Source organism: Gopherus evgoodei, chromosome 1, assembly GCF_007399415.2.
Source record: "Gopherus evgoodei ecotype Sinaloan lineage chromosome 1, rGopEvg1_v1.p, whole genome shotgun sequence".
Taxonomy (NCBI): Eukaryota; Metazoa; Chordata; order Testudines; family Testudinidae; genus Gopherus; species Gopherus evgoodei.
The window spans coordinates 12,354,810-12,375,638 of record NC_044322.1 but is presented as its reverse complement, the minus strand read 5'-3'; the positions used below and the strand labels follow the sequence as shown (position 1 = coordinate 12,375,638).

Sequence of the window (20,829 nt, the reverse complement as noted above, 5' to 3'; positions counted from 1 at the left end):
TTATTTCTGCCAGAGTTGTCACAGGACATGTGCTGCATTGTAGCTGTACTGTGTAAAGTGAAGTAGGCTGGCTGCGCTCTTGTCTAACACCTGTTCTGACAGTGCACCATTCTGTCTGCTAAATGGGGCTTTCTTATACAGCTGGGGCCCAAGGTGCTTCCAAAACCCTGAAATCAGACCAGTCAGTCCAAATCTAGGTCTTACATAGGATGACCTTTTTTTCTTGTTTGCAAGTGTCCAAAAGAATTCTTGCATAACAACCCTCCTTCCCAACTCTGATGGTGTGCATAATGGTTATTTGCAGGACTTTTGAGTCAGAAACTTACGACACCTCCAATAAAGGGGAAATCTGTGACACATCTCAAAGATAATTAAGTAAGAAACTGTAAAGGTCAGACACGTGGCAGTAACAATTTTCACAGCCTCTGTTTCTGCATACAGTGTCTCTCTTCCTTGATTCTCTGAATGGAAAGGCTATGTTTCAAAGTAACTTTTGGGATTGTCCCACTCCATGTAAAGCTAGATTAGCAGTAAACTACAGATGGAATAATTAATTCAGCATCCGCTCTCAGGGCAATTTTTCTGGCATGAATTCCACTTCAGAATAGTCCTTGTAATTTCAGAAGACACTGCAGGATTGAAAAATAAATGTTGGTTAATGCACAAGGAATGTTCTCTCTATTTTTGATTAGTAGTTTGCAAGAGGGGAAAAAAAAGAGGGTTTTTTTTTAACGAGCTCTGCTGACATCTGTACTGACATGGGCTGGTATCCTTGAACTCCCTCAGTCACCCACTGCTTGTCAATGTGCTGTTTGCAGCAGACGAGTTCTCTTGATCTTATAAAGTTTGTACTAAAGATTTATTGATTTGGGGTAATTACCTCGGCTTTAGGGTCAAGAAAAGGTTTATTTAATTCTAAAGTTACTTTTTTTATTTTATGTTTCTTAGAACAGTGGAATTCTGCTTTAATGACAAGGCTTCTAGTGTTATCTGAAGCATTCTGGAGAAATTTGCAAATCAAGGAAACTCCAGGACATATGGTTTTAGTTTTTGCACTTTTGTGTATAGCTCTGTCTCTATGTCCCAGGCTGCAGGCTAATGTAAGCACAGCTTGTTTTATTCCTGTGTCATATTACAGTGCTGCTTGACTTTTAATTCCATTTATGCTCTAGCAGTAAAGAGCAAAAATACAAGTTCTGAGAGTTGCTTGTATATTTTGGCAAACAGAAGGAAAGCTCTTTTTGTGTTGGAACATCGGGCTTCTTATTGCTTAATTTTCAAATATCTGTGCTTAAAGGGTACCCATAAAATATGTGCTTGGATGCCCGAGCCGGTAATTGAGCACATCCGTCGGGTAGAAGCCAACAGAGGGTCAACTTCTCTCAACAGTGGCCAGAGATTTCTCTTGCTCTTTGTAGAAGGGGAAATGGTCACCACCCTGCTCCCTGCCCCTCTCTTTCCCCTCACTGTGTGGTAACCATTGGCCCATGGTGATGTTTTAACAGTGGCCGCTTTTCTGCATGCACAAATGCATACGTAGTGAACTCGTGACTCCTTTCTTTAATCCTTAGAGCACTCTCTGCAAGGTAGATACAGTAAGTGGTGCTGAACCCATTTTATAGATGGGTAAACTGAGGCATGAGGTTAAGTGATTTGCCCCAGTTAACACAGCAAGCCACCTGGAGAGCCAGAAACAGAACTAGGAATTCAGACCCTCACCCTTTGTCATCCCACTCTAAAAATGTAACCCATTAAATGTTTGCCATTCTGGGTACTGCATCCATAATTTATTAGCCCAAGTCTGTGTAAAGTGAAAATAAATTTATTTTAATGTACCTAAAATGATAACGCTGCTTTATTTAATGTCATTTATTTAACTGAATCAATCCACAGTTGAGGGCATGGGGGGGGCGGTGGGTGTTTTCCCTAGAATATGTACACACATTCACAGTATCATTTCAAATGAGACTCAAAGCCAGCTTTAGCCTTGCCCCAGGCTACAAGCACAGAATATGTAACATACTAGACTTCCCATTTGCTAGCTTAAACCTTAAGGCTGGATAATTGTTGTTTCCTATATTAGTTTGCAACAATTTATATGAGTGACAAGGGACAAAAAAATTTCAGTAGATTTATGCTTGCAATCCCTTAGGCAAATCAGGGATATGAGAATGTCATTTATTGGATCATAATTCAGATTCTGAAATATGCCATTTACAAAAAGAAAGTAAGGAAAAGGAACATTCCCGAGGTATGGTCTAGAGCAGCGTTTCTCAAACTTTAGCAACCCGAGGACCCCCATTTTGATTTAAAATTTTTCGCAGACCTCCAAACCCCTTGCTCAGCCCCAGGCCCTGCCCCTGCTCCACCCCTTCCCCCAAGGCCTCACTCACACCCCACATCTTCTCGCCCCTGCTCCACCCCTGCCCCTCTTCTTCCCCTCCTCTTTCTGCTCCCTCCCTCAAGCATGCCCTATCCCCGCTCCACCCCTCCCTTCCAGAGCCTCCTGCATGCCACTGAACAGCTGTTCCCCAGCATGCAGGAGGCACTGGGAGAGAGGGGGAAGAGTTGATCAACAGGGCTGACGGCTCCAGACATGATTCTGCCCCATCCCCTGGGTGCACCTGTCCCCACTCTCCCCCTCCCTCCCAATGCCTCCTGCATGCTGGGGATCAGTTGATCATCAGGACCCGCAGATCCTCTGGAGTGTCTATGGGCTCCAGTTTGATCTAGAGCACCATTTTTTTGCATGCTAGTTGCAGAGGTGAATGTGATATCCTCATTATACATAGGAACTGCACTTTAAAGATTCCCTCTCACCTAAGTAATGTGGGAACTGTATTCAAGTAAGTAGGCTTTATTATACCCCAGGAACTCCATTTGCTGAAAGTTCCTCCCAGCTAGCTTATGACATGTGTGATAAATGAGTAGGTAAGAGCATCTGAGATAGATCAGAGATTTTGAAATGGTCCCATGCAATTCCTTAAGAACTGTAATTTGCTGTCCCTTCTGTGTCTTTCTTCAGTGTTCATGTGTCTCTTAAGGTATCAGAGTAGAAATTGTGTGTGTTGTACATCACTAAACAGCAGAGGCACATAGGGAGAGATTTTCCAAAGGCCTGCAATGCTGCTCTAACTCCGGTCCAGGTCAAGTCGATGGGAGTTTGACCATTGACTTCAATTAGAGCAGAATTACCAGTGACTTCCATGGGAGCAGAGTTAGGCCAATGCTCAGTGCTTTTGAAATCCCACCCATTGTGCTTCCAAGCAAACAGTGGCCTTCATCTATCAAGCATTCCTCACTGGCAGCATTTCTCTTAAAAAGAAGAGTAAGAGGTGAGGGATGAACAAGAGAGAGAAGCATTCTCCCAAACCAAACTTTCCCCTCTTTCCAAAACCAGACTCAGATCAAACCTTCTTTAAGCTTCTGTAATGATTAGTCTTCCCCCATCCCACTTCCAGATTCCAGCTGAGAATAGAACCAGAAGTTCTAAAAATATGTCACGAAAGGCTGTTTGTGCAGCTTTTCCAGCTTGGTTTGGAAATAGATGTGCAGAAATACTATGAAGAAGGTTGCTCTTGCACTAAGCTGGTGTGCTGATGAGGGCTCTATAAGTAGCTAGAAAGTATTTAAAGCCAGGACTAGAAGCAGAAGTGCTGAAATCTCACATAATGTGCTGGGGCTTTCGGTGGACTCAGAGGGTCCAGGTAGTTTGGATAAGCAGTCCAAGCTTTTGGACGTTTATCCAAACTGATTTCAGAATCCAAACTTTATGTACTTCACCATTCTGAGTTTGAAACAATCCAGACAGCAGAGTCACTGCTGCATTGAGCAGGAATGTGCTGTCAATAGGGTGATGGAAGTATGGGGTACCTGCCATTAAAAATTTGTTTCATTGGTTCCAGCAGAGGAGGAGTGCGGGGAAATCAAAATGAAATTGGATGGTGTGATTATGGTACTTCACACTGACTTTCTGGGGAAGCTATTTAAAGGAATATCTTCCCAATGCCCTTTTCCTAATGTGGCTTCCTGATACCTGCATATGGAGGTTAGACCTCCAGTGGGATTTTAGAGTAAAAAGGGGGCTACATACATGGATCTTTAATTAAATCAGACCTCCCAACCTTCAGAAAAAAATCAAAATCTGGCAAACCGTCAAATGGCATGAGCAGTATCAGCATCAGACTCGGCGTCCTGCAGAAGAGGAAACTGAGAATGATCACTCAGAAATAATGACTGGGTTTCCATGATGCTGTCAAGACATTCACATTCCCAGCTGCCAGGTGTGGATGATTTGAACTAGAAAAGTAAAAGATTCTAAAATACAGCTGAAGCAGAAGATTTGAAATTTCTGCAGGTGCAGAGAGGAAGGAACCAATCCTTTCAGACTTCAAATTGGGAAGGAAAAGGAGGAGCAAGAGAATATTGAGTCCAGCATGTCTGCATTTGCTTTAGTTGTGGGGTCTTTTATTTACCCACAGTATCAAGTTTGAAATTTCCAGGTGTCTGAAACCTGTTTTATCTCCTCGCTCCTCCATGATCCTGTATTGGTGTCATTATCAGAATTACTGTAGCAGCTGACTGTCCTTTTGATTTATAATTCCACCAGAATGAATTTCATTGAATAGCACTGTTTCCTTAGAAAGCAAATGAACCCTCAAGAGCTCCCGATGTGCTGGACAGATGAAATTATGGGTTGTGTTCACTGAGGCTCAGAATCTTCAGCTTTAACTGTCTTTTACTTCCCAAGGGCTGTTATAGTACTTGTTAAACAGGGGAAGCAGTGATGAGGCTTACTGTGGCAGAGAGCAATTATTGCAGTGAGAATATTGGTGTGAATATTCCCCTGGGCCAGAGCAAGGACAGAGAGAGAGTGGCTTGCTGGGCCTGGCTGGGACCCAGGCAGCAACAAAGGGTTGCTGAAACATTAAAATGACCACACAAACACACTGAGCACAGCGCTGTGCCAGGGCCTCTGGTGGGAGAGGAGGGCTGCGGAGACCCTCTATGTCAGTGTTACTCCACTGGAGAGAGTTGTGTGTGGGGGGGGGTCTTACGCCTTGACATCATTGGCATAAAAGGGCAATGATGAACTGAGCCCATGGATCTGACTCCCTTCTGCAGTCATTCACACTGGTGCAAAGTAGGGGTAAGACGCAACCAGAGCAGAATTGGACATGTTTGCTGCTCCCTTTACTCAGGTTTAAATGACTAGAGAGGGGGCAGGGCTTGTGGAGAGTCAGTCGTGATGGCTTCCTGTCTGGGGATAACTGAGTTTATTTACTTAACTTGGAAAAATCCATCTGCGGTAACCCTTGGGATCACGTACAGCTGACTGGTTGGTTGGTTTGTTTAATGAAAGCATTCATGTTTGTAGCAAGATTGTTCAGCAGGAGTACGATAGAAAGGCCAAGCTTAACATGGGAAAGGGGATTTAAAACATGAGCCGAGATGGGTTTTCCTGCAAGTTCCGTGCTGTGGTTTGGTTTTCTGGAAATGCTCTCTCCGCCCCCGGTTGGTTGGTTTTTGTTTGGCAGTCGTCTTAAGCCTCCAGGGCCACTGCTTCAGGGGTCAGCCAGCACAAGCAAGGGTGAAGTGAACACCTTTTCCTTTGATGGTGAGCAGGTTGACATGGTAATTCTCTCAGCCTGCTGGAAACCTTAGAGGCAAGCACAAGTCTTTGAGCCACTTCTTTTGGAGAGGCAGTGTGGACAACTAATTAGAGCATCGGACATGGAATCAGGATTCCTAGTCTTGTACTGGCTTGCTGTGTGTCCATAGACTAGTCATTTAACCTCCCTGGACACGTCTACACTGCAGCTGGGAGTGAGCCGCTCGACGCAGCTAGACACATTCAAGCTTTCCGGGCTCAAGCTAGCACACTAAAAATAGCGGTACGGGCGTTACGGCACTGGCAGGGGGTTGGCCTAGACACCCAAGCTCAGACCCATCCTGGACTCTTCAGTCTAGCAGAGAAAGGTATAAGACAATCCAGTGGCTGGAAGTTGAGCTAAGGTAAGTTCAGAATGGCAAGAAGTTGTACATTTTTAACAGTGCGGGTGATCGACCATTGGGACATTTTACCTAGTGTTGTGGTAGATTCTCCATCGCCAATAGCCTGGGTTCAAGCTTAGGTGGCCAGCGCAAGTCCCTGCAGGTACCCCAGTGTCACACTGCTGTATTCACTGTGCTAGTTTGAACCCCGCTAGCGCAAGTCTGTCTACTGCACTCGGGCACCTGCTTCTAATTTTCCTCCAGGGTGCTGAACCCCCGCTCAGCTGCAGGCCCTGCCCCCACTCTACCCCCACTCTACCCTTTCCCCCAAGCACCCACCCTTGTCCCACTTCTTCCTGCCCCCACTCTACCCCTTCCCCCAAGCCCCAGCCCCACTTCTTCCTGCCCCAGTCCCGCCTCTTCCTGCCCTGTTCTGCCCCCTCCCCGAGCATGCCCCGTCCCTACTCCTCCCCCTCCCTCCCAGCACCTCCTACACAGCGCAGTAGGTGGGAGGCACTGGGAGGGAGGAGGAGCAATTGATCGACAGGGCAGCCGGCAGGTGGGAGGTGCTGGGGAGGGGGAAGTGAGGGGAGGTTTTATGCTGGTGGGAGCTAAGCACCACTAATTTTTTTCTGTGGGTTCTCCCAGGATGGAGTACCCATGAAGTCGGCACCTATGCTACCACGGCTGGGCGCTTTCCACGTAGGTATACCCGCTGTGCCTTAATTTACCCAGCTGTACAAAAGTTTGATATTATTCACTGTATCTACTTCACAGGAGTTGGCATCAGGATTGATTCATTAAATCATATTTTTTGTGGATAAGCTTAAAGGTACTAACAGTGCAAAATATTATTACTAGATATAGCAAATGCCGGACAGCCCCAGATCAAAAGCACAGTCGAGGGATGTTACCAAAAGAAATTGCTGGAGTATCTGCATTGAGTGGAATTTAATCAGTAGTTAGAAAACAGCCTTGATACGTATTAACTTCTAGGAAAGCTACTACTTTCCATTGCCTGCTGGATAACTAGTTTTTCTTTGCCAGTAGATAATTCCCTCTAACTGCCTAGGGAGTGATGATTCTTGGTGACTATCTTAGCTATAAAATATTTAACTTTAATGTATAATTGTGTTACTGCAGCCTCTAATACGATTTGGTGTCAGCTAGATGTCTGCCTTAGCCTCTGGCCCAAAGATATAGACCCGAGTTATTAAGCTGAATAAATAAATAAGAAAGATATACAATTACAGTAGCAATACTGCTGACCAATGAGCACGGTAATTATCTGAAAGAAAAATCTATCCAGAGTCTAGCAATTTGTCCATCTCTTTAATATATTTATTGTATTTCATCTGAATAAAGGTAATTCATACAGGTAATTGTAGGCCGGAGTGATAGATGTTTATAGAGCTCACCACAATACATCTGACCTTTGCACATCTCTTTGTCAGAAGCAAAGTGATCCACTGAACAGACCACCAGCCTGGGAGCTAGCAAACATCAACTCAGTTCCTGCCTCTGTCACTCTTTTTTAATGTTGGTATAATTAGTATAACAGGCCTGTGCCTCAGTTTTCCCATCTGGAAAATGGAAATAGTAAGAGACTGACCTTCACTAAAGCCCTTTGAGGTCCTTTGATGAAAGACATATAGAACAAAGTCTTATTATTGGTATGGACAGCAAAATGGCATCTAGATTCTCCTGTTTAATAAAAAGAGGTGCACTGGAAAGACAAGTAATAGGCTGAAGTCATACAATGAAAAATTTAGTCTGAATTTCCAGTAACTTCCTAACTGTGAGCTCGCTCGGACTGACAGTCTCATATGAGACCTGATCAAAAAACCTGGGCCAGATCCGCAGCTGATATAAATCAGTGTTGCAAATGGAGTTATGCCGATGTACCCCAGATGAGGATCTGGCCTCTTATCAATTGAAACAATTAACACTATACTATAGAAGATGCTGAAAGTGTGCAGTAGCGGGGCAGTTTAGCTCTGGAATGGGTGTGTTCTTATCTAATAAATATTTTCCACCTCTTGCTTTTATAGATCTGAGACACTTTTGCAAATCCTTCCCTTCTCCCTGGGCGAGGTGGGTTTGACTAGTGTGAATTGTGGGGTGAGGGTAATACCTAGAGATATGTGTATAGTTATGACAAAGCTGAAAAATAAGGGTTAGGATGGATACTGGAACTCAAACATACCCTAGCTAATATTATGGTATATGAGCATACTTAAGGGAGAAGAGTGCTTTTAAACACTTGCCCAGTTCAATTGGCTTTGATGCTTTATGGAATTTACTAATTTAATTGATCATAGCAACCATTGAAGTTTTAGCCAAGTCCTCTCTTCTGCCACATGTGTGCAAACTTAGCTGTTTTATTTTTCATATTTCCATGTTTTCCCCATATTTTCTTAAAACACTCTCACTTCACCTCATTTTTATTTTCCAGTCAATGGATAGAACAATGAGTATGTGCAAGCTGTAAGATTGTCACACGAACAGGATTCCAGCTGGTGCAGTAACACTACTTATGTTTCATGCTGCCGGCAGGCTGGCTTTAGGCAGGAGCATTAGGTGCTCTGTGATCTTGTTCTGACTTGGCAACTCACATGGTCAGCCAATTTCCTCTGGCATTGGAATCAGAAAGAGATGCAGAGGGTGGCCGACATGCCCAGTTCAGTCCTTCAGGAGCTATGACTCCTGCAAACATTAAGACAATCCCTGACTGACTGACTGAACTTAGTAAAACTTTACTTTAGTCTACTAGATTTTTCATGTAGACGTCTAACCCCTGAAACCAGATCCAGCCTTGTGATGCAACTGCAGGATTTTCTTAGGAGCTTTAGGTAGATGTGGTTTTGTTGCTGCCTCCAAATTAAAAAGAGCACCCAGGTTAGGAGAGTTCTGGAGAACCGGAGTAGGGTCACATTCTGGAATGCATAGAAATGAAATGAATGAAGAATATCCCACTGCCAGTCAGCTCTTAGACTTCTGCTCCTCAGCCCCCCAGTCACAGTGCTTGTTTGGTCTCAGTGGCTACCAGAGAGAGTGAAGGAACAGCATGTCCGTTTAGCACCCACTGTTTGAAAATATTTTTTGAGCTATGTGGAAGCAGCTTCCTTTCCTACCCTGACTTTGGAAAACAGGGTGATCATGTAACATGGATCTTTCTTGTTGCCGAAAAGTTGGTCTCAATTGTCAGAGAGCTTTTGGAAGAATGTAGGGACCTTTAATTGCTCTGTGTTACACCAGCCAGGCTTTTATATTCTTTGCTGTCACGCAGACGTTACATGGCACCAGCCATGTACAATATTTTAGTCTTCTCCAGTCCTTTCTGTCTCCCTGGAAGGGGTTACTTCAGGACAATCATGCAGAAAAGCAAATGTCCATAAAATGACGGCATTATAGTAAGTGTCACTCTCAGACTCATTAGAAAAATGTAACACCTCAGATAGCATTTAACTGTGACAAAGTGATTTAAGGACCTAGCTTCTTATTAGTGGAATGGGGTAGTCAACACGTAATTAAAAACTGAGGAGGTACTCTACAGCATATTTGCTATTGTGAATTTTCTCCTAAGTGTTGAATTATTGTCTGGCTTTGATTGCAATTATAAGGTCCATGTTCTTTCCCTCTGAAAACTGGCGTAGAATTTCAGTAAATGTGGTCAGTGACAAAGTCAAGATGTCATCTGTGGTGAGGCCACACTTGCAGAATACTATTCTGGGAAATCAGAAAGTGGGCAATAATTTTACGACTTTGAGTGTACATGGGAGGGAAAGGTTGTATCTAATACATGGGTCATTATGTATGTGTTACCCTGCCCTATACTGCGTGGGAATGCCAGGTCTGTACAATTGTACGTGAATACTACATACTGCCTATTAGGGTCAGTCACAGAGAGAACAGAAACTCTAAATACTACTGTAACTAATGGAGACTGATCTTTAATTAATGGGTAAAGTGGTAGATGCCTGTGGTTTTGGAGCAAAGGTCACGGGTTCTAAGCCTAATGGTGCATTGTGCTTTAGATGCTGACTGTGCTCTTCATTGTTTGTGTTAATTGTTTTCTTACATGCAAAAGACTCCATGCCCCCTCACAGTTGTAAGGACCCGCCGCCGCCTCCTCTGCAGCTTCTCTGTTCAGTCACCAAAAATCATAACTTGAAAAGAATGGGAAATTTCTGTATTCCATGGGCGTTTTATTAACATTGAGACTCGTATCATGCTGAGTAGTACTTAGAGTATCCCTGTTTCTTATTACCTTGAAGGGAAATGCATGTGTAAATACTGCTCAGAGTGAATGAGGCTTACAGAATTGGGCCCATAATGGTAAGCTAAGACCTCTCTATGGGACCCTTATATGTATATTAAATATGTACAAATCATTCAACCTCTGTTCTGAGAAAATTTTACTGAAAACAAAAATTCCTGACAAGGATCTTTTGCTGTGGCAATGGAATCACACCTATATGAACAAGCATCATAAAGTTATGAAAAGCAACTATTCATAGGCTAAGTTGAAATTTTACTTGGGGTCAGGCTAGACATATAAATCCATCTGCTAATAGGTGAAGGCTGCTGCAGTGTTAAAACTGATAAAGGTCCAGAGTCCCTGCAGTACTCCTGCATTAACAGCGTGGTGAATCAGACCCAGTGTTAACTAGAAACTGTGGCGTTATTTCCATACATCATAAAGAGGATGTCTGCTTAGCATGAGAACTTCAGTGTCAGAGAAGTGATAAGTCTTTCTTTACCTGCACAATAAAGCCCAGGACTTATTGGAACTATGTGTGGGGTCCTAAAACACACATGCCTGAAACTCAGTTTTTATTATTTAAAACTGCCGTTGCACTCTGTGGATGATTAAATTACACCTTGTCCATTACTGTGGCCTTCAGGATCCCCTATCAATCAGGGCAGAGCCAATCAGAAACAGGCTTCCTTTCTGTCAAGTTCAGAAACTAATACCACTTTTGGCTCCAGATGTTTCAGCCCATTAGACGAACAGCAGGTTTACAAATAGGTTTGCTACCACAAGGCCCTATGAATTAAGGACCTGAGAGTGCAGAGTTATTGTCCAGTGCTCTACCATTCCCAACCTGTATAAGTGAATCCACTTTTAATGTAACATGCATTTCACTTTGAGGAAATCTGAACTAATAGCCTGGGATGAACTATAATGTGTTATCATCTTTCCAAGCTACAAAAAACTACCCTACCTTTACTCAACCTTCACTTAAGAAAAGAGTGGTTTTCATTCCCTTTGTCATTGATAAATAAGGTTTAATAAGTCATGTGCTTCTTTTTATTAAAGACAAACTGTAAACACTATGCTCTGAGCTGGCATTGGAATAAAACAGAGAGCACTAGACATAATTTTCCTCACCTATTAACTGTTCTTGGAAGATGATTATCTAATGTTTTGTCACAGTCAGGTAATTGGTGGAGTTAACTTGAAACCATATCAGGCATGGAATTGTCTCCCAAGGGAAACAGTCACATTGTGTGGGACTTTAAATAACACCTTACACAACACACTAGAAAATGTACTATGGGAAGCAAGGAGATTGGCAAGATGATTCTGTAGGTTTTACCATCTCCAACTTCCAAATTTGCATCTGTAGTGCACTTAGTCTAGGGGAAATTCCAGTTTCAGATGAACTCTGTTCTTTTCAGATAAATATGTCCAAATTCAAAGGTTCTTGATTCTGCAAAATTGGTCTGGAGATCTTGCAAGAGTACAAGTTCTGACAGGAGGTTTCTGGTATTTCTTGTCTCCAGTCAAATCATAAATAGGAAGTGTATGGAAAAATAATAGAGGAGACCTGTTACCAGGAATTGTTCAGACTCTGGGTGAAGTTTTGACTTGGTTTGATGGGTTTGCCGGTCCATATTTTTTATAGTATCTGTGCTATTGTGTACACACTTTAAGTTATCAGACTGCTGATGGGCTCTGTCGAAGAAAGAGGATTTCTCTTGCCTAAAGAAAGTATCTCAATTCTCTTTTCATCTTCTAGAATCAGTGGATAATTGTCCCAGTAACTGCTATGGGAATGGAGACTGTGTTTCTGGAACCTGCCATTGCTTCCTCGGCTTTCTAGGTCCTGACTGCGGCAGAGGTAGGCTTTTGTATCTGTTTCAGTAACATCTATACACGTTGTTTCCTCCAGTTACAATTCTCAGAGCGTGTTGGAAGTGTATGCTCATGGTTCTGTTCTTCATAAGTAAACCTGCTGCAGATTGTGATGGTGCAGCCGAGTGGAAACTGATTGGCTTTGTGGGTTTGTTTGCTTATTACTTGCTATGCTTGCGGTAACCTTAGTGACACAAACCTCTAAGCCCCCCACCTCACCCCCTAGCTGCACGTGAGCAAACAATGAGGATAATGACTCACCAGGAGCTCTCTCTTTGGGAATGTGTTGAGAAAAGGTGGCTTAGAAAGGCTGTGCTATTGTTTCTCCAACAGACCACTTTATCTGTGGATTAGCAGGACTTTATAATGATCCTTTGTCTTCAGCCATCAAGAAGGTTTTCCTTAAGCACCCTCGTCCCTGCCTTAGGCCTCAGAGGTCTCCCTGCCTTACCATAGATGACCTGCAGCAACCAAAGTGAGGGGGAAGATAGACAATGGTAAATTAAGGCAACCCCTGGCACTAGGAACATGTGGCCCCACCCCTGTTTTAGGAGGTTGACCCAGGCATTGCTCGCACAAGGAACCCACCTCTGCCCCTAGGCCAGTGCTCCCTGTCTTAAGGCTGGTTAGAGTCATTCCCAAAGGAGGGTGAGCAAACCCCACCCAACAGAGCACAGGGCTCTGTGTGAGACTCCTGTTCACACCACCTCCACACAGCCCAGAGGAAGGGATGACAACACAGGCCCCTTCCCTTCTGTGCACACACAGAATTGTCTGCTCAGCTGGTTGTCCGAAGTGTGCCCCAGTGGGTTTCAGAGCTCACAATCCAGTAAAATGAATGGGACAATTCACACCTCTTAGAACTCTTGTTTCAGGCTGCCTGCAGACTCAGATGTCAATGTATAAGTTACACTCAGTTCACATTAGCTTCTTAACCACAAGGGCTAGAAACATCACTGGAGTTTCTATACCTCCACCATGGCAACTGAAAAGTCTCCATCAGCAGATGTGCTTAGAGAGGTGGACATCTTGATTAATCTGGTTGTTTTGAGTCTTTCTTTTTGTCAAAAAATTGTGTGGCTAAACCCCGTAGATCCAGATCACACCGTCTGACTCCACATGGAAAGAAATATCTGGGGGGATTGATGCTATTTGTGCGTATGTGTGATGGGGCGCCTGCCCCACACTGGGCTCTAGGGTTAATAGAGCCCTTAGGAGGCTGTGCAGGAAGTGGCCAATCAGAGAGGGGCTGCAAGGAACAGCCAATCAGGGCTGGGCTGGCCCATATAAGAAGGGTTGCAGAGCAGAGCAGCTTCAGTCACTCCCTGGAGCTTAAGGAGGGAGATGGACTGGCTGCCTTTCAGGCTGAAGGCAGCAAGCACCCTGGACAGAGCAGGCAGAGACCCAGGGGGCTTAAGGCAGCTCCTGGCGGGCTGCAGGGATTTGCAGGCTGAGGCCCTGAGGCAAGGGCAAAGAGGGTGCTGGGGTCAATGGGAAGTGGCCCAGGGAGATCTACTGAGGAGCTGTAGGGGACACAGCAAGTGGCTGCCATATACAAGGTCCCAGAGTAGTGGGCGGGCCCAGGTTCACCCCCATCGTCACTGAGGAAGTGACCAGACATTAGATCACATTTGAGGGAAGTGGCTGGACAGCTGATTGCAAGTCCTCCAGAATAGGGGAGCACAGAATGCAGTGCAGCTGGAGAGCTGGGAGTGACCAGGGTCCCTGGAGCAGAAGTAAGGGTGGCAAGACGCCACCAGAAGAGGGCGCACTCGCTAGCAGAGCTGATCCCCAGGACAGCCAGCAGAGGGTGCCATAGTGGAGTGAGTTGCACTACATTACAATGTGTTTTCTGTTGGGTTTTCAGCCAGTGGTGCTCCCTGCGGTACTTGTTAAGTGGAAGCATCTTGCCGTGAATCATGATACCAGTGCTCCGGGATCTGGCTGGCTGCCTGTTGGTTTCCAGTTGGAGTTTAAGGTGTTGGTTTTGGCCTGCAAATCACTCAATGGCTTGGGGACCTGCCTACCTGAGAGACCACCTCTCTCTGTATGCCATACTGCTGCTATGGAGATCAGTAAAGATGCCCAGGCTGTAGTTCCATGAATTTAATTCAGCTTTGGCATTTGCTTTTCAGCTTGGCGTAAAATTGTGGAATCTGTTATTGCATGCTGTGAGGCTCATCTTTTGTGGGGAGAAGCATGATGAGGCCTCACAGGAGCTGGAAATGGGGATCAGGGGCTGAACCAAGGGTCATTATTAATTTTTTCCTGGCTGATTAGTTTTAGCTGCATGAGGGAGACAAGGCTGCTAGACGATCGAAATACAAAAGGAGTGCTTAAAGGTGATAAAGTCATTGCGGAGAAACTAAATGGATTCTTTGCTTCAGTCTTCATGGCTGAAGATGTTAGGGAGATTCCCAAACCTGAGTCAGCTTTTGTAGGTGACAAATCTGAGGAACTGTCACAGACTGAAGTGTCACTAGAGGAGGTTTTGGAATTAATTGATAAACTCAACATTAACAAGTCACCGGGACCAGATGGCATTCACCCAAGAGTTCTGAAAGAACTCAAATATGAAGTTGCGGAACTGTTAACTAAGGTTTGTAATCTGTCCTTTAAATCGGCTTCGGTACCCAATGACTGGAAGTTAGCTAATGTAACGCCAGTATTTAAAAAGGGCCCTAGGGGTGATCACAATTACAGACCGGTAAGTCTAACATCGGTACCGGGCAAATTAGTCGAAACAATAGTTAAGAATAAAATTGTCAGACACATAGAAAAACATAAACTGTTGAGCAATAGTCAACATGGTTTCTGTAAAGGGAAATCGTGTCTTACTAATCTATCAGAGTTCTTTGAAGGAGTCAACAAACATGTGGACAAGGGGGATCCAGTGGACATAGTGTACTTAGATTTCCAGAAAGCCTTTGACAAGGTCCCTCACCAAAGGCTCTTACGTAAATTAAGCTGTCATGGGATAAAAGGGAAGATTCTTTCAGAAACTGAGAACTGGTTAAAAGACAGGGAACAAAGGGCAGGAAATAATGGTAAATTCTCAGAATGGAGAGGGGTAACTAGTGGTGTTCCTCAAGGGTCAGTCCTAGGACCAATCCTATTCAATTTATTCATAAATGATCTGGAGAAAGGGGTAAACAGTGAGGTGGCAAAGTTTGCAGATGATACTAAGCTACTCAAGATAGTTAAGACCAAAGCAGATTGTGAAGAACTTCAAAAAGATCTCACAAAACTAAGTGATTGGGCAACAAAATGGCAAATGAAATGTAATGTGGATAAATGTAAAGTAATGCACATTGGAAAAAATAACCTCAGCTATACATACAATATGATGGGGGCTAATTTAGCTACAACGAGTCAGGAAAAAGATCTTGGCATCATCTTGGATAGTTCTCTGAAGATGTCCACGCAGCGTGCAGAGGCAGTTAAAAAAGCAAACAGGATGTTAGGAATCATTAAAAAGGGGATAGAGAATAAGACTGAGAATATATTATTGCCCTTATATAAATCCATGGTACGCCCACATCTCGAATACTGTGTACACATGTGGTCTCCTCACCTCAAAAAAGATATTCTAGCACTAGAAAAGGTTCAGAAAACGGCAACTAAAATGATTAGGGGTTTGGAAAGGGTCCTGTACGAGGAAAGACTAAAGAGGCTAGGCCTCTTCAGCTTGGAAAAGAGGAGACTAAGGAGGGATATGATAGAGGTATATAAAATCATGAGTGATGTAGAGAAAGTGGATAAGGAAAAGTTATTTACTTATTCCCACAATACAAGAACTAGGGGTCACCAAATGAAATTAATAGGTAGCAGGTTTAAAACAAATAAAAGGAAATTCTTCTTCACGCAGCGCACAGTCAACTTGTGGAACTCCTTACCTGAGGAGGTTATGAAGACTGGGACTATAACAATGTTTAAAAGGGAACTGGATAAATTCATGATGGCTAAGTTCATAAATGGCTATTAACCAGGAAGGATAAAGAATGGTGTCCCTAGCCTCTGTTCATCAGAGGATGGAGATGGATGGCAGGAGAGAGATCACTTGATCATTGCCTGTTAGCTTCACTCCCTCTGGGGCACCTGGCATTGGCCACTGTCGGTAGACAGATACTGGGCTAGATGGACCTTTGGTCTGACCTGGTATGGCATTCTTATGTTCTTATGTACATTTATATTGCTGAGCTAGAATGTTGGATCGATCCCAGGGTCACCTAGAGCAAGGGAGAAAGGGCTCTTTTATTTTGTAAAGATCCAAGCAAACGAATGAAGTATTTTGCAGTGATATTCTTTAATGTTGCGCTTTATAATAAATGGTGAGTGTTTGGGTCATTGCAATCGTATTTGTTCAAGGATATTACCATAATTTAAACAAGAGCGCACACAACCATTCTTACCACTGTTTGGTTAGAATCTGAATTATAAAGATTCCACTTCTATAATGGTCCAGCTAAAAGACATGGTTTTTAAAATGAGGTACGAAGGGAAGGAATTAAAGAATTCCATAAATCCCTGCTTTCCCTATAATTGTGGGATGCAACAAAGGAGACATTGCAATCAGTCTTGCCTTGTCATTCTCAGCAGCTGTTTAGAGACAGTCATGGATGTGTTCTCACACAGGCCTCTTTAGCACTCTAGCCTTCTCACATGTGGCCTGCAATTTATCTGATCTTGTACTGAGTGATCAACTGTCTTGTCAGAACACATGTAAATCCTTCTTAGCACCTGTGTAGTCTCACTGGTTAAAGGGGATTATTCTTTGTCCTCGTTCAGGAAAACTCTGGCTCTATCTTCTCCTTGTCCCTTAAAATAGGCTCCATTATTCAGTGTTTTAAATTTTAGACAGGTGAATGGAAACCTTCAGTCAGGTCAGCTAAAAAGTTAAATTACAGAGCTTCTTTTGTTCTGGGCAGTGTATAGCACCTAATACATCTTACCCAATTTATGCCTTGTGCTGTGCACATAGATTTCACCTTGCAAATGTTGCACTTGGCACACATACTCTCAATGTACCTTATTTCAGGCAAATAAAGCACTGTTTTGTAACATGCAAGCATTTCCAAGGTCCTCTCCCCTGTACATATCTTGTATTTTAATCAGGAAAATATGTTCCATTGTAGATCAAGCAGGTTTAATACAATGTCAGTGGTGGTAACTTATTATATTGGGCCACTGCTGTCATGGTGCTTTCACACACTCAGACTGGCTTGCCTGTAATGAGAGGCATGAAAGCAACACTGGAGAAGCATTGAGATGCTATCCTGAGAGGATAGTAACAGACAGAGAGATGATTTCTTTAGCTACAATGAATATCTCTTCCTGTGTGCACTGAAATGCAGGAATAATGTAAAACGGGGCATTGTATCCAGCCCAAGTCTAGCGCAGGTGGGTTACAATACAGACTGCAGTATTGTATACAGTTTCTCTATAGTGTTCTTCACTAAAATGTTCAGAAAATGTTTTAGTGAGTGACAGACATGTAAGCTAATGAATATCCAGCTGTGCTCTCATCTAGGATGATGTGGGCAAAAGAAAACAGGGATACACATGTGTCCTTGCAGCTGAATTTCAGTGAAGAGAAAATGGAATGATGCAGTAATGTGACAAAGGGAGCCTGGCTAAAGTGAATAGGTTTTGAGATGTGCAGTGGTATGCTAAACTATCTGTGCAATCTAATACAGTATTTCACTGTGTGACACTCTTAGTACCTTTCCCAGACCTGAAGATTTCCATGTAGCTCGAAAGCTGGTCTCTCTCACCAACAGAAGTTGGTCAAATAAAAGATATTACCTCACCTGCCTTATCTCTCTAGGTTTTGAGATGGTATTTGAAGAGAGGAAGCATCTCATTTCCAATAGACATGGCAGTAAAGGAGAGTCATGTTGAGGAGCATAGGGGAGTCCGTGATTGGAGCTGTGAAGTAGCAGGACACATATTCAGAGAGAATCGTGAGCAGTGAAGTAGCAGGACACATATTCAGAGAGAATCATTTTGAAAAACAAGAGGATAGTTTTGTATTTGGAGATAAAGAGCTAGTGAAGCTGATGGCCATAAAGAGTGGCTGAAGATCTGGCAAGGTGCTATCATGAACTGAAATGTGAGAATAATCGGCTGCAGAATTCCGGTTGCATCTCAGCAAAAAACTTGAAGGCCATAAAACCAGGAATTATAAAGCACAAATGGGGGAGCGCTTAATAAATAGCTAAGGTTTGCAGCAGAGGCAGGGTCAAGGAAGTGATGAAGTATTCAGATGATCTAGAAACAGTGCAAAGCAGATCTAAACACAGTGAAGATATGGAAGGGGGAAAAAGATTAAAGGTCCTGGAGGACTCCAATACTTCTGATCTTGAGATTGAATGAAAGGTCTGAGTCCAGATTGCTGTAAAACACATCAGGGACCCAGAATAAAGAGGCATTTTCACCCAGAAGCATGATTTCATGTTTTAAGCATTCACTTGTAGAAAGGTCTGAGGTAACCAAGAGCAAAGACATTCCAGGCAGACAGACAGATGGGAAATGTAGAGCTGAGTGTGATCCATATAAAAGTGTTGCCCTTGGTGTTAAAGGCAGAGTTGAGATGCCCCAGTGGAAGAGTATATATGAAGAAGAGAATAGGTTCTTTCCTCACCCACATATAACATAGGTATGTTTTAATGCTGTTTCTTTTCCATTTCCCTCAGCATCTTGTCCGGTACTGTGCAGTGGAAATGGTCAGTACATGAAAGGGCGATGTCTGTGCCACAGTGGCTGGAAAGGGGCAGAATGTGATGTTCCAACAAACCAGTGTATTGACGTATCCTGCAATAACCATGGCACGTGCATCGTGGGGACCTGTATCTGCAATCCAGGGTACAAGGGGGAGAGCTGCGAAGAAGGTATTTGCAAATTACATTCAGTTAGCCTTTTTTGCTTTGATTGCTGATCTATAATTACATATGGAGAAATGGTACTGAATAGTTCTGGCACTTAGACACCACAGTAATAGGCACTTTAGAAATACAACAGATGGATGGAACATGAAAATGATATGTTGTAATAGCTTGTGGTTATCTGTCATATTTGTGCAGTAACTGGGTGAAAAGCCATCAAACGTTTCAGATAGATGGATCAGGTTGAGTGGCCAGAACATCTGATCACATGTTCAAATGTTCTTATTAAAGCATCATTTCCATTTACACATCTAAAGGTATAATTACTTTAAGAGGGTATTTTTCCAGCATGCTATGCCAAGTGGTTGCTTACGTATATAAAACAGTGGAGTATGTGAGAGGCCCTGCTTCCTTTCAAGTTTAAAAGCATAGATGTGTTCAGGACATGAATTTAAGCTTAACTTCAGAACCGGATATCATTTCAGTGGATCTGCCATGCATTTCTTTCACTTTCCATTAGCTCTGAAAAAATTTTTCATTTACAGTTATTTTTGTGTCTCCCAAGTATGGTGCCAATTATTTAATTACTTTGTGCAGGTAATCATCCTGTCTGCATCATGGAATACAAACAAGATAAATGTTCATCTTCCCGTATTCGGAACCACCTTTTAATGCAACAGTTCTTTACAAACACAAACAAACAAAACAAAAAATGGACAATTGTTTCCATATTTACACATTATCCCTCAATCAGCCAGTTAGAGAGAGATCTCCAGAAGGGCCTGATTTTCAGAGCTGGCATAGTTCCCACTGTGACTTCATTTGAAGTTGTAAGTGTGCAGCACTTCTGAAAATATAATGCAGAGAACCCCAAAGACAGTTCATTTTGGGTTTAATTCATCTCTCCACAAATGCCAATCCAACCCCTTATATGGTGCATAGGCTTCAGACATGATCTTTGAACAAGAGTGAATGTCACTCCATAATTTACCTGCAATTGCTACAGTGAGTATGAGATAAAGAATCCCCTCAGCTGGTTACTTTTTTATACAATGACAATGAGAATAACCTGATTTGGATTCTGGTACCCAAATGGCACTTCTTAGAAGCATAAAATGAATTCTGGGTTGAGCTCTGGCATTAGATGGCTTGTGTCTCAGTAACTGTTAGTTGGATAGAGTGATGGTGTAAATTCCATGCTACTATGCCACCTCTTGAGAAAATTTACCTTGGCTAAAAAAATGCTAACAGTGTCATAGATCTGGGAAGCAGAGAAAACTCAAGTTATTATTACTGAAAAGATTCACTAAGCGGGTCACTGTAGCTCTTCATTATTAAATCGTCACTAGTATCTAAACAAAAGTGGCAAAATGGAAACTATTTAAGAGTCAGAGTCAGATTCTGCCCTCAGTTAGATGCATGAGTAACCCAATTGGTGTCAGCGAGGTTTAATGTATGGAACACAGAGCAAGATCTGTTTTTTTCCTAATATGAGCCTCCTTTCCCCAGCCGCATTTGAAGCAGTAGAATAAACCCAGTTCAGTTGTTTTATATTATCACTGTGGCAGGGGACCGTATCACAGTCCCATTAGGTGGAAACATGAAAAAGAATGAGGAACAAGGAGAACACAGTTTTTCTTATGAGGTTTTAGTATCTTTCTATTATACATTTGTTTTTCATATGCAAAATATAATTTGTATTATGCCACAAAGGGGCATGGAGGAGAATCGACCTAGCAAAATGTCATGTAGGAAATCTGCAGGATACTTTTTAAAATCTAATGATGTACATTTTTTAAATTGCGTTTA

General features: G+C 42.9%; 1 protein-coding gene across 6 annotated transcripts in view; it reads left to right on the top strand.

Moving 5' to 3' along the window:
- The window catches only part of TENM4 (teneurin transmembrane protein 4), a 546,329-nt gene that overhangs the window by 339,234 nt on the left and 186,266 nt on the right, over positions 1 to 20,829 (top strand). For all 6 annotated transcript variants that reach the window (XM_030558332.1, XM_030558336.1, XM_030558355.1 and 3 more), the window contains exons 10-11: positions 12,021 to 12,122; positions 18,832 to 19,026. In XM_030558332.1, coding sequence (XP_030414192.1) covers positions 12,021 to 12,122; positions 18,832 to 19,026 — 297 coding nt within the window. The remainder of the gene's footprint in view (positions 1 to 12,020; positions 12,123 to 18,831; positions 19,027 to 20,829) is intronic.